This window comes from Myodes glareolus, chromosome 22 (assembly GCF_982192425.1).
Source record: "Myodes glareolus chromosome 22, mMyoGla1.1, whole genome shotgun sequence".
Taxonomy (NCBI): domain Eukaryota; kingdom Metazoa; phylum Chordata; class Mammalia; order Rodentia; family Cricetidae; genus Myodes; species Myodes glareolus.
In genome coordinates, this window is record NC_142047.1 from 28568943 (window position 1) to 28584204 (window position 15262).

The 15262-nt window shown below is 35.4% G+C and overlaps 1 protein-coding gene across 3 annotated transcripts in view; it reads right to left on the minus strand.

Moving 5' to 3' along the window:
- Positions 1 to 15262, minus strand: part of Cdh8 (cadherin 8) — a 375044-nt gene that overhangs the window by 226711 nt on the left and 133071 nt on the right. For all 3 annotated transcript variants that reach the window (XM_048431500.3, XM_048431489.3, XM_048431497.3), the window contains exon 3: positions 14682 to 14976. In XM_048431500.3, coding sequence (XP_048287457.1) covers positions 14682 to 14976 — 295 coding nt within the window. The remainder of the gene's footprint in view (positions 1 to 14681; positions 14977 to 15262) is intronic.

Consider the following 15262-nt stretch of genomic DNA (forward strand, 5'->3'; position numbering starts at 1 on the left):
TCTGCAAGCTGATGGTAAGGCCTATTGCTGAGGACAAAATTTAAATATTTTAATGAACATGAAGAAATTGAGTTGGTATCTAACTAGTGCTTGAATTAATATTCAGTGTATTGGAAGGTTCTGCAAGCTACCAGAAGCAAAAGATAAACACCAACCCAGCTACAGGACCTTTAATCTGTACTGGAGAACTGCCACAAAGACATGCTAGTTCAATAGTGACACACAAGTCACAAGAGTAACCAACAGCTTTTTTGTTTTTTGAGTTAAAAGACTATCCTTTAGATGCAACTCATGCTTTACACTTACTTAGGTGGCCAAGAACTTAAGATCATAAAGGCCATGGACCTGCAGAAAAACCAAACACTATTGTTCTGTAAAAGAACATGATAAAATTATTCCTAATGATATTCTGCTAGACCCATAGATCAATGTCTCACTCACTCATCATCAGAGTAGCTTCCTTCTGAAGTAGATGGGATCTAATAAAGCCTCACAAAATGTTCAGAGAATAAGAAACCTTGGAACATTCAATCCAATATGGGTTATCTTCATCAAACCTCAACTATCAGGACTCAATGAGTTATGTGGAAGAGAAGGCAAAATATTTTTAAGAGGCAGAGTGGATTTATGGTAGCAAAACTACAGGGCTAGCATACATATGAACTCACATATATACAGAAGCATGTAGAGGGGTCCTGGTGCTGAGATAGAGAAAGAGACATGAAATTCCAATTCTACCAAAAAGCTATCTTTATTTAACAATTATCTTCAAAGGAGAAACATAGTTTATCCATGGGATTTTCACTGAGTATACAACAGCAATAAAGGGAAGGCTTCATGTCTAGCATTAGACGGTCAAAATGAAATGAACCAGAACTTCTTTTAGGAATATGTCTCATATTGCATTTTATGCCTTACTGTTCTTTTACTATTTTGTATATTATGGTTTCCTATTTTGTGTTTTATGGGTTTTGTTAGTGTGTGTGAATGTATGTGTGTCTGTGTGTCTGTGTGTGTGTGTGTGTGTGTGTGTGTGTGTGAGAGAGAGAGAGAGAGAGAGAGAGAGAGAGAGAGAGAGAGAGAGAAAGAGCATGTGTATGTGTATACATTTCAAGTGCTCTGTCTAGGTTTTCTGTCTGTTAGCTTGTTCATTTTTATCCTTGTTTTTCAGTGGCATATTTGTTTTCTTAAGACAGAGAGGAAGAAGGTGTAAATTTGAAGGGTGAGGAGATGGGAATGACCTGGGTGAGATGAATAAAAGTCATGCTCTGAATATATCATATGGAGAAAACAAAGAACACTTGACTGTCAATAAAATAATTTTCTGGTATGATCTGTCACTAGAAAACTGAACATTTTCAATATAATGTGATGCAGTGTAAGAATACTGAAATTATCAAAAATCCTTAGAATGAAAATATCTATTTCTGCTGAGCATTCACAGGAACAGGAAGTCCCATTAACTTTGGTATGACTGAAAAAGTTGCAACCACTTTGGAAGGCATTTTTGAAATCTCTTTCAAAGTTTAGTGTCATGGTAATGTGACTTAGTACTATTATACCCAAGAATAAATTGGAAATTTATGTCTAAACAAAGCTTAATAGATAGATATAGGCTTATAGTAGGGCTGCGCCTCATCATAGCACCACAGAAAACCAGGAGTCAACCATAGTATTCTTCAAAAGTAAATGTGAAAACTGCTGACAGACACTTTGGAAGAAAATTTAATCATAAAAATAATAAAATAGTCAAATAAAGTAAGTATTGAATATTAAATGAAAACTATTCTCCAAAATGTCCACACAAGGCATTGTAGGAAAAGCCTCAAACTTTAAATAGTGGACAGATGACCTTAGAAAGAAGCTACTTTGGTTGTCTGCCTCAGTTTCTCAACTACAAAATAAAACAAATAAAAGCTGTAGTAACTTTTAACTAAATGCCAACTGATAATGTTAGAATCCTATTGGGTACCACTACTCAATATCAATTATTATTGAGTTGTGGAGTAGTTCTTTGCTATCCAGGCCTTAAACTTGGAACATTGCTTTGAATTTCAGAAGTAATAACATAAACATTTTAATACTTATTACAAACGTTTTTAACATGTTAAAAATGTTTCATTTTCATTTTATGTATGTGTGCACTTGCATGCTTATACACAAGTGCATCACATCTCTGCCTGGTGTCTGCATAGGCCACAAGAAAGCAGAACTGGGGTACAAATGATTATGAACCATCCTGTTGGTGCTGGACACCAAATCCGAGTTCTTTGCAAGTGAACCAAGTATTCTTAACTTCACTCCAGCCACAAAGCCTTCAACTTTACCTGTTGCTTTCTCCCAGTGACCACGTCTTTTCTGAACTCAGCCTATACTTGCTATTTGTAAAGAATCACAGTGATGAGCTCTGAAGGGATTGACATGGATATAAAGGCTTCTCTTATTGCTCTGAACAAAATGAAACTGAATAAAATTTTCTCCAGTAATGGCACAAGTGTGCTTCTGCTGGCCGTGATGATGAGTCCAGAAGCAAAAGATGAAACTCCAGCCCAGCAGAATGAAAACAGTGTCTGATTGAATGAATCACCCAGGATCCGTATGCTGTCACTCACAGCCTTATAGAGTAACTATACTTTGTCTTTTGTCAGGGTACCTAATTACATATTAAGAAGACATATAGCATATTTTAAATCTCTTTCTCCATGGATCTATACAGATACCGTTCTTTTTCATTCATTTAACAGCCTGGATATTTTCTCTACTATTCTTATCTTTTCATTTGTGTATTTTTATGCATATTGCACCCTGTCATATAAATCAATAATGCTATTTTCTCTACATGAAGTTTCTGAGAAAGAGAACAATAAAATCATGCCTCAAAACTATAAATGTATGATTGCTAATCAACAGAAGAATAAAAACACTTGAATCTAATTATTTGTATCAAAATTAGGTATCAAATTAAAAGAAATAATGTCTGCTTGCATCTGTAGAAATTCTAGGAAACTTCCATTACTGTGAGAAGGTAAGGTTCTGGGAAGAGTATGTCAAAAATATATTGACAATGGTGCCCGATGCTCATTTTCAGTCAAGATTTGAGAATTTCACAGATATATGCTGTAGAGCTGCCCTGACATGTAGCTGACTCATTTCCTTTCCAGACACATTTGGGGGAAAGCTGATGCTTTGAGCTGTCCTTCTCCAAATACTCTTAGTTCATGAATTTTTAGAACTCTCATGGAACAAATAAAAATAATCCTAAAAAATAATGTGTGTGACCATGCCAGTCCATAGACCTCTAGACACACACCCGACCTCAGAACCAGCTGTCTGTAAGATCAATAGCCATACTGTAACTTGTAAAAATAATTTTTAGCTAAGAAAAAGGAGTCAAGGATGGCTGTAAAGAGATGACTCGGTGAGTAAAAGTATTCCCATCTTTCAAGGGACCAGAGTTCAGTTCCCAGCATCCACTCTCAGTGACTCAATGCCTTCTGCATGCTTGTAGCGTAAAATCACATAGGTGCACACATATACACAAATAAAGATTTAATTTTTTAACTGAAAAATAATAAATAAATAATGAAATAGCTCCAAAAGACAATCGAATTCATAGGATTGCCAAAGTTGTCAAACTACTATCAGGGGGTGTCAAACTCCCCTCCATATTGCAAATGATTTTATGAAAATTTTATGAAAAATTTTAATATATATTAATAATTACATATATATATATATTTCTTGGGTCTATAAAGAGTGAACATTAAGGTAAATTCAGTTTACCACCATTTTAACAAGCAAGCAGAGTTCTGGAAGGAAAAAAACGTTAAAAGAAAAACAAGAGAAATTATAACCATTAACTATTTCTGTGAATGAACTTGGAAACCAGACAATACTTGCTAACTGGAAGACTGACCTGATTTCAGGGCTCATGTTGAACTACATCATCAGTGCTGTTTTCCAGTTGACATGTTGCTACTGAGGCTATTCTTTATTTCAATTTTAATACTCTTAAAGACTAAGTCAATTTACGGTAAAGCTGTGAATAGGGGAGAGAAATTTAGACACCCATAGTTCACTGAAGGGGTTCAAAATCTGTTTCTGTCATTTTAAGTAGTGTACATTTGTATATTTTTGTAAATATTTTATATAATATTTTCCTATGTAAAATAGAGGCAACATAATATGCATTTTCTTTCAAGTATTAGCATTGACAAAACCAAATGAAGTATCATCATTTTACCTTATTATTACAATACTTATGAAATTTTATTGGGGAGTTAGTTCCAATGCATCTAATAAAAAGAATTGCTAAGACAATTACCAAAAAAGAAACTACTAGAAACTTCTCCCTTCCCTTGGAAATGTACCTTGCATCAAGGCTAGATGAAAAGTTATTGACACAGGTCTAAAATGAACTGATGATTCATAGAGACATTAGAATTGTTTTGAACGTCACTGTAAGCAATTTTTTTTCTATGAAATGTAGCGTAAAAGGCACTGAAATCCTTATTTTGTGTTTTATTCCAAATTAGCAGCTGAGGTTAGACTCATGGAATTTAAAAATTAAGAAAATTAGAGGTAGGAGTTGATCAATGAAGGAGTTAAAAAAGAGTGAGAACCATCCTAGAGATAATATTAAGAATGAATTGCATGCTTGCCCTCTCCATTTATTTTAACTTATAATATATTTCAGGAAATTCAGAAAGAGTACTGGGGGGAAGAATGATGACTCAAAATACCAATATTACAATATTTATATAAATAAACCATGCTTACTGTCTTATCCTCACTTTTCACCAAAGCTTGGTTTTAATGACCACGTAGAAACATCCTGATGTCTCTCAAAAGACTAGGGTGCTTTAGACACCTCCAGCTGGAGTGGAATGTCATCTACATCGTACATGCTATGACAAGTTCTAAACTTTGAAACACTGTGGGACAATGCTTATGAAAGAAAAAAATACATTAGAAATTTGCTCCAGATTGAAAATATTTAAGGTCTACTTGATATGTATGTGCATATGGGTTTGTTGATTTACATTCTAATGTGCAGATTTTGCTTGCAACTGAACTCCTTTCTCTCTCTCTCTCTCTCTCTCTCTCTCTCTCTCTCTCTCTCTCTCTCTCCTCTCTCTGTCCCTCTCTCTCTCTCATATGTGAGTTCATGTGTGTGTGTGTGTGTGTGTGTGTGTGTGCATGTACAAGTATCATACAATCTCTACATCTTTAATGAAGACTTAGCTTCTTGATGAAAAATAGAGATGACAGAATGTTCACCCTGTCTTAAGGTTTTGGAACTACAGCTGCTATTGGCATTCACATCAGGTATAGCAGCTGGATATCTTTTGAAATTGTTTATTTCAATCTTCATGATTTTCTGCCCGTGTTTTCCTAAAGAATTTCAATTTCGTTCATCTCTCTGAATCAAAGCTGGCAAAAAAATATAATCAGATCCATCAAGATATGCTTCCCCTTTTCTCCCTTTACATATTTCTTTAAGAAACAATACTTCCAACTTTAAATATTAGCCAGAGAGAAAAAGAGAGCACAAAAGCAAACTATAAACTTAGAATCATAAAAGAAGTGTGTCAATCTTAAGACGGTTTGTCAGAACACACTTTCCTTAGATTTTTTTATACATTTTTATTGATATTTATTGAGCTCTACATTTTTCTCTGCTCCCCTCCCTGGCTATCCCCTCCACTCTTCAATTCTCGCCGAAGGTCCCCATGATCCCCATGCTCCCAACTGACTCAGGGTATCTTCTCTTTTTCTACTTTTTCCTTCCCCCTGTAGATTATATCCATGTAAGTCTCTTTTAGTGTCCGCATTGTTGTCTAAGTTTTGTGGTTTTTAGGCTGGCTTTTTTTGCTTTATGTTTAAAAACCACCTATGAGTGAGTACATGTGATAAGTCATATGTGACACACAAACACACACAAAATGTTTCTTTAATTATTAAAAAAAAGACTATGATGAGTATAAAATGTCCATCTCCATCTCTTCTGATTGATTTTAGTTTGAAGTCAGTTTTGTTAGATATTAGAATGGCCACGCCCGCTTGTTTCTTAGGTCCATTTGCTTGGAAAACCTTTTCCCAACCCTTTACTCTGAGTAGATGTCTATCTTTGTGGTTGAGGTGTGTTTCTTGTAAACAGCAGAATGTTGGATCCTGTTTTCGTATCCAATCTCTTAGTCTGTGCCTTTTTATAGGTGAATTGAGACCATTAATATTAAGTGATATTAATGACCAGTGGTTGTTGATTCCGGTTATTATTTTGTGTGTGTGTGTGTGGAGTAGAGTTTGTGTGTTTCTCTTTTTTGAGTTGTGGTTGTGAAGGGTCGCTAAATGTCTGGGTTATTGTAGGCAGTGATGGCAATGTTGGATTCCTTGGGTTGCAATTTTCCTTCTATTACTTTCTATAAGGCTGAATTTGTGGTTACAAATTGTTTAATTTTATTTTTATCCTGGAATATTTTGTTTTCTCCGTTGATAGTGAACGATAGCTTGGCTGGGTATAGTAGTCTGGGTTTGCATCCATGGTCTCTTAGTTTCTGCAGTACCTCTGTTCAGGATCTTCTGGCTTTCATGGTTTCCATAGAGAAGTCTGGTGTAAGTCTGATAGTTTTACCTTTAAAAGTTACTTGATCTTTTTCTGTTTGGATACTCACCTTCCTGGACCTGGAGGGAGGGGGGAGGAACTTGAACTTCCCACAGGGCTGGAAGCCCTGACTGCTCTTAGGGATGGAGAGGGAGGGGGAGGGGGAGGGGGGGGAGTGGGAGGGTGTTGGGAAGAGGGGCGGAAATGGAAACTTCCATAATTTAATAAACTTTGAAAAAAATAATAAAATAATAAAAAAGAATGTGACAATGAATCTTTTCAATTATTACTTTGGACATATTCCTTATTTGTAGTTACAATATGAACTGCGCAATAACAGAAAAACAACCTAATCCATGTAAGCTACATCATCATGATATGAAATTCACTTCTTAGAAATGGCAAATTTCTCTATTTAGCTACGTGCTAATCTAACGTGGCCTTGCACAGAAACAAATTGTATTCTCATTAGATATTTGTAAGGCTTTCAGTTGCTGTTCTGATATAAGCTATTTTTGAAAATAATGAATTCTATGATCACATAAATGTCTGAATCTCTATAAAAGCACAGCACATAATATTAAAATATAAAGTTATGCTAATATTTTAAGACCAAAATAACAATAAAAGCTCAACTTAATTTCAGAGTTTCTCAAATGCATTTAACTTTGTGCATTAAACATATTTTTGTATTCTCTTCTTTCTTTCTCTCTCCTTTCTTTCTTATTTATTTGTTTTGAGATCAAAGAGTTAGCAGAGTATCAGGTTGATTGCTGTAAGATTGTCTTCTAGTAAGACGACTTTTAATTCATATTTTAAATTATATATCTATTACATAGCAAGAATAAATTAAAAATAGAGATACTGCTGCATACATTTTGGCTCCATTCCTATCTTCTGACTAAATAATTCAATGTAGAAGTTATTAGACTTGTCTGGAAACACAGGAGTACATATTATATCCTTATCAAGAAGGGGAGGTAGAGGAAAGATGCACAGTAGAGAAGAGATGCACAGTAGAATATAGAAATAGAGTAGTTAAAAACAGAAATAGAAATAGTGTGTCTACGGATTGATGAATGATCTGATTAGAAAAACATAGATGATTTTTGAAAGAATTGTATTTATTATGGTTTAAGATAATAAAAACAAATAAATGAACCACTCTCAAGTTCTGTTGGAATAGAAATAAAAGAGATAAATGTATATAGTATCCAACAGACAAAATTTATTCTAAATCCCCAAAGTTCCCATGACTAACTATCCTGAATTAGTTTGATTAAAACAACAGAATTTTACATAGATATAGGTCCAGAATCTGAAATCATAGTGTCCATAAGCCCATTATTCCCTGAGTATACCCACATGTCCGTTTTTGGCTACATTTTGACTTCTGATGGAACAACTCATGTTCTTGATTCTACCTGTATATGGCCTTCAGTACATCTGAATCTTTACATAGTTTTATGTAATTATACTGATAGTTGTATTCATATGCAAACATATACAATATAAGACAAACTTAACTAAGCCTATGCAGAAATATCTTCTTCTAAATAAATTCATTTTCTGACTTTCTGAGTAGACAAGTATAAAGGAGATTTTTAGGGCCACTATTCAACCATGTATAAATGAGTAAAATGTTTGTCTGTGTATGTGTGTGTGTGTGTGTGTGTGTGTGTGTGTGTGTGTGTGTGTGTGCGTATCCTCAATAGATTCTTCAGATCCTCCTTGTTCATTAATGCTTTTGAACACTGACTCCCTAACACTGACTCCCTAAAGACAAAACTACTACCTAGATTTTGGTATATCAGGCAACTTCCCTTTAAATGTCACTGGATTTCTTTCTATAAATATCTCATTTTGCGACTGAGCTAAACCCTTATAATGAGTCTCAAATAATTGGTACGCTGAAAAGGTAAAACTCTTTGACCCCAAAATTACCAACATCAGCTTCTAAATTATACCACATTATTGTTGAAGATAATCCAAGCATCATCATAAATACTTTAAGTAACTGTAATGACCTATTACATAAAAGGTAAATCTAAATATCCAAACTAATTTAAGTAAATTTATAAATACATTGTGAGAAGTAATGTTCTAACCAATAAATGTCATAGAATGAGAGAACTGAGAAAATCTGTGATTGCAGTTCCTCATGCAAATAATTAATTCAGCTATGAAACTTATTGATGTTCAGATTTGGTGAGCATGGTTTGATGAGAAATAAGATATTTATGAGAGCTCAAAGTATCAAGCACAAAGACAAAAAGAATAGATTTACCCAGTAGACGCACGTATTTACCTCCACAGCAGCGTGATCAAAGTGTTGTCACCAATAATGGAATAAATAGAGCACCTCACATGAGGTGCTGTTGCCTTGTCGTAGAAAGTATTGTCAAAAGGCACATTCGGAATTCAGCCGAGGAAATAGTTGATAAAGTTTCAGAGCTATTATAAAATATATATTGTAGTTATGACGTATCAATTGCACGGCAAGAAAGAGAATGCTGCAGAAAACAGAGTAACAGGATCTCTTTCATGCATTCTTGGTCCTAGAAAGGTTCCACTTTACTCCAAATGGGCATGGTTTGGACAGTTGGAGTACTCCGACTGATGGCCCTGCATCTCACAGCCAATGTTCATACTCAGCCCCTGAACTAGATGGTGGTGTTGTGGCGGTGTATAACGACATCTATATGAAGAGGACTTACTCAGTGGATGGGAAGACAAAGCATCAAAGCTTTACTCGTCTGGTTTGGGAAAGCTGTTTGGATGATACTTATCCTTTTCCCATAAGACATATTCTATTTAAAATCATCACTATGAAGTGTATGCATTTTATATGGGTCTTAAGCCTTTAGCATAAAATGGCACTTTTACAAAGACTTATAAAGTTAATGTTAAAGAAAACAACACAAAACATGAATGAAAGCAAAGATACATTTTTCAGAAAGAAAGCATCTGAATAACTTAGTAGTTTTAACATTTTTCTTTTCATACTGAGCCACTGTTCAGTTTTATATAGTGTACTGATTTTCTTAAAGCTGGAAAGACCCTGGATATCAGTGGGATTTGATTTTTTTTAAGAAGACATATTTACTAAGTCATTTTCCCAACTTTTCCCAAGGTTTCAATAATGTTTTTGGTAGGAGGAACATTCTCCCTCTGCTTTCACCATCTGCAAAAGCAGAGTTCACCCAAGCCATTTTCCTTTGTCTTCATGTCCAATACATTAGGAGCACTTGGGCTGCTGCCATTCACGATGGGCATCTTAATGAATGTTTGTTGTTACTTGAATTTCTGTGTGATGGATTAATCTTACATTTTTATACAATAGGAACTGTGCAATACCTCACTAGAACTTCTTTTTTGCAACTTTCCTGTCACATTTTCAACTTAATTTGCAAAGTATGCTGACCTCAAAACTCTCTCACCTTAGAAGAGCATTAACTATGATAAATATGCAACATAATTATTGCTCTCCTATAAACAAAATTCTCTCTAGGGATATTATCAGAGATCAGTAGAGCATGATGGTTAAACCCATGGGAGGTAACAACAGATGTTCAAGCTTGAATCTACGCTCCTTAATTTAATATCTGGTTTATAGTAATGAATATTTTCCTGTTTTCTGACTAAATCTAATAGACATTATAGAAACTTACCTGTGTAAAAAAAATCACAGTACTACAGTACTGCAGATATTAGAAGAATTAAACATACATGACAAGCTGAGGTAACCTTGCAATGCATTTTGTTCACTGTTAGAACAATCCTTGCCTGCAAGCAAACTGAAAAAACCTCTAGTGGTATGTAATCTTCAGCTGCACCAGTGATGATGTAACAGTGACCCACAGTTTAAATTCTACCTTCTGTCATGTCCCTTTAGCACCCTTTGTCTAACGTCATTTTAAACACAATAATTTTCATTCTGAAATGTAAATTTGTAGAATACTTGTCATTGAGCAAGTGTCCATTGACCATGGTATTCACCATGCTTTCATCCATTTGTTGAATGAAAAAGAAAGGAGTTTTTATTCGATATCAGTACTATTTTAGGCAGCATAGAACACTGATTGCTGAAATTCTCTAAGCATCCTTTCTTCTAGGATTTACTGTGCATACTAGGCAGATGAAGGGGCCCTAAAATGGGAATTTTGTCACTCTCGCAATGGAAGTCAGATTTGGACCTCTATAATTCCAGAATCAACTTATAAAGCAAATAGAAAGTTTACTCTCCCTCAATTCAGATTTAAACTTACATTACAGTTAAACATTCCTACCTCAATATACAGTATCATCAGGATGCATAATAATTATTTGAAGTAAAAAAAGGCAAAACATAAAAAATAACTTCATTTTCCACTGTTAAAGACACAAACAGCTTTGCTACAGAAACAAATTATCATTAAATTATGAAATTCTTCATAGGATATAAAAGAACCATGTCTCCAGCTTCCAAGTAAGATATTTCTAACTTAATTTGACTGCCATTATTTTGGAGATATATATATATATATATATGTATATGTATATGTATATGTATATATATATAGTGTGTGTGTGTGTGTTGTCTTGACAGCTTTTCAACTGTCAGACAATTTCTGCACATCACACTCATTTCAGTTTAATATTGGTAAATTTCTCAATTAGAATTTTAGGTTTTCACTTCTTACTCAATGAAAATCTTCCGTTTTTGCTGATAGCACTTCGGACATACCAGTGCAGTGCTGGTATTTTTTTCCACTAGCAAAGGAAGGAAATTAGAGAAGAAAGGAAGCAAGGAAGAGATAAATACTCTGTGAGAGAACAGAGGAATGGGTAGAGGACGGCGGTAGCAGCTGACCTTTGGTACAGAAGTCACCTTCAGGGGAAATGAAGGGAATAATCCACACTTGAGTACAAACAGCATAACTGCTTCTGCTTCCTTTACCCAGAGATATTAGCATCCAGTATCAAGCAGACACAATGCTTACAATCAATACATATTATAAAGTACAAATGAAATTTGTATATGTATCTGAACCTTTCTTCTCTGGCCTATTTGTCAGGCGTGTGACTCACAAGCACAGAAAAATCATCCTCTGATACTTTTATAGCCATCAGATACAGTGTTGGCTGTAAGGGAGAAATGCAGTAGCATCGGGCAGTTACAGCTTCCCTGCTCACTGTTTATTTTTCATTAAGCATGCTCCATATTCTGAAGGCGCTGATAATTCTGTTTTTAAAAATCATCTCACTAAAATCTAGATAAAGTGAAAAGTGGAGTAAGTTCCTTGATCTAAAAAAGTAGACCAAAAAAGGATATAAAAGAAAAGAAAAATCACAGAGCATTTCCAAATCCTTGCTTGTACTTTAGAATTTAAAAGATATGCAGAGATCGGGATGTTGCTGCATGTTTGTGTGCTTCATTTTTATGGGGGTGCTGATGGGATATATACATTATGGCTTGGAATTCATAAAAGTTTCCCCCAAGAAAATGTGTCATTTTGGCCACCTCTAGAGCAAAGCATTCAGTTTTGATGAGCAGAAAAAATAAATAAAAACAGGATTCCTCTCACAAAAAGTAGCGAAAATGGAATCCTGGCAGGAGAAATATATGGGTAAGATATGAAGAACTAAAATCAGTTCTGATTTGTTGCTCGAGTAAGTGTTTCTATGCAAGTTTTATTACAGGCTAGTAAGGATCAGGAGATCAAATGAAAATAAAGCCATCAAAAACTTCCTGACTAAGGAGTTTGGGCATTTTTATTCAGTAGGGGAAAACATACACCCTCACACCCACACTCCCACACAGCAATGGACTATATGAACATTTTTTTCCCCACTGAAAATATAGATGTTACTTAACAGGATTAAAATATGTAGGCTACAGAGATAAGCCATTTGCAGATACTGAGTCTGATCTAGAAGGTTTCAAAGTGAGAATGAAGTCAGCAATTAATACTGTGCTGCAGAATGTCCAGTCCAAAAAGAAGTTTATAGTAAATCATGCATCCTACAAAGACTCCTGGATCATTGCCAAGGAGGGAGTTGAAAGATTTTTAAAGTCAGGGGTTATAGCTACAGAGAAATGGTACACTCTGGGCAGACCAGGGTAGCTGTACATATGAACTCACAGTGTTGAGATACCATGAAGAATGACGGCGGAAGTCTCAACTCAATCAACTCCAGCATAAAGAGAAAACACAGGCTTGACAATCCACCCCTAAATGAGGACATACCAGCATTCTTAACTGCCTGGAGAGGGAGGGTCAATTTTCTTTAAAGGTATAGCCCCTGATAAGAAAGAAAGAAAACAGACCAATCTAAGGTTTTGTGTGGATATTCAGTGTGTATTTTGATATAGAAAATTGTAGAAATTTGGATCAGAAACCTATAAAGAAAAGTCATGATGTTGGTTTTTAATATTGTGTTTGGTTTTTTGGGGGACATCTATGTGAAAACATACATGTGAACCTGTAGGTTGCTGGGTTAATGGATCAGGCACATAAAGCAGTGGTTGGGATTTTAAATTTCTGGAAAATGGCTGAAGACCTAGGCCGACAGAGGAACAATTAAAGGCAAATTAAATAAAAATAGGTTAGATGGGTTGATAGAAGAAGAAAGGAAGGTAATGAAGAGTAGAGGGGAAGAGGAGAGAAAGGAGGAGGGGAATGGTGAAGAAGAAGAGAAGGACTAAGAGGTAATGGAGTAGGAGGGAGAAAAAAAGGAGAGGAAATAGAATAGAACCAGGTATGAGGGAAAATAACCCCAAAGAAGAAAACCACAGGAATTAGTGACTAAAAATGGCTAAGTGAACAAATGTTAAAGGGGTAGGTGACACTGAGGGACAATCAGACTGAGCAAGTGAGAGCAGCTACAGTGTGAAGGCTGCACTGGCTAGGGAAGGGACATTGTTATATAGGTACCTGATAATTAACAACAGTTTGACCATTGATGCCCACAATATTTGCGCTGACATTTTTCAGCTACAGCTTTCTTTCTGGTGTTTGAATGTATGCCATGTTCCTGAGATAGGAGACCTGAAAACAGTTTTTTGATCAGAATTTTTTTTTTGGCAGAAGCTCTAACGTCAGATTAGGGGATGCTTTAGATGGAGAATTCAAATTTCTGTAGTCACTTAATATCTTTCTTAGTTTTTTTTTGACATTTTTTAAAAATTTGTTTGTCCCTTATACCTGTGTCTAGTTTATGTGCCCTTTCTGGGTACCCTTTATCCTTAAATGTGATTAGAAACAAGATAGACTGTGTATTGCAAATATGTGCAAAAGTCATATGTGCAAGTATGACTTTTGTGGTACTGTGCTTTGAATTCTGCATTTTTCCCTCCTGACCTGTCAGAGAAAAAAGAGATCTGAAAACCCTCCTTTTATCATAAATAGTCAGAGATTTGGAGGCTTCTATGTGAAAACTCGGATTAAGAACTAGTTAAACAGATCTGCAGAAGTGGGGAGTTAAAAACATATTCTGGAAAGCATTTGGCTTTGCTTTTCATGTAGTAAATGCGTCAACGATTCAGAGAAAGGAGTGAGTGAGTGGTAGCAGTAATTTGTCGACACCATACGGCTAATTAAATTAGCCGTAGAAAGAGAATCTCACTGGTAAGTGTCTGTATAATCCACTGCAGACTATGCCCCATTGTTAAGACCAGTATCTGCCTTTCTATAGTCCTAAACTGTTTTATATGTCTTGCATGATAATATGCACAAACAAATAATTAAACATGAACCAAATATCAATAGGATTATGTTGGCATGTTGGAACAAATCTTGATAAATCCATCTCAGTAACAATACTTGTCCATGACAGGAATACAAATTCAGCCCATTGAGATACTGTTGCGTAAGGAGCGATATATTAATAAAACCGCTCCTCTGTCAGTTTCTACCACTCAGGGACGAAAGCTTTTGAGCTGTGGAACGTAGGCCAAGAAAGGGGATTTGGAAATGCAAATGAGAGATAAGAAGGAAATAAATGTCTTTTATTTAGCAACATACCATCCCTGCTGCCAAGAGCTGTTTGAAAAAAATGACTCTTAACACGTCTGTGAAATTGGAAGCATACATACCCAAAATGGACATCTCTGGCACCGTGGCGTGATAAGGTCCATTGAGAAATTCTGGGGCATTGTCGTTGATGTCTTGAACTTTGATAATAAATTCGGAAGGAGGCTCAAGAGGTTTGTTTGTCTCCCAGTCCACTGCCTGAGCGGTTAACGTATACTCAGCCTTTTCTTCTCGGTCAAGTCTTTTTATAGCATGGATATCTCCAGTTATGTCATTTATTTGAAAGATTGTCCCGGCTCCATCACCTGAGAGGATATACTTGATTTTTTTGCTCCCAGGATCCAGGTCTGTGTGCAACTAAAATGAAAAGTAGCAGTGGTTAGTTATGGAAAGGTTTAAGTTATCATGTGAATTATTTAACTGACTCTTGCTTGTATATCAATTTCGTTCTTTTTACACAACTCTGTAACAGTCTGCTAAGCGAAGCTGTACAAATAACGTGTAGTTCCATTCACAGCATGTTACACTAAAGCGTAATGAACTTCAACTCAAATTTGTTTAGTATATACTGACCTGGTTTCAAAATCATGAGAAAGTATAGACAGCACCCATCATCTATAATTTTTGACTAATTGATACATAT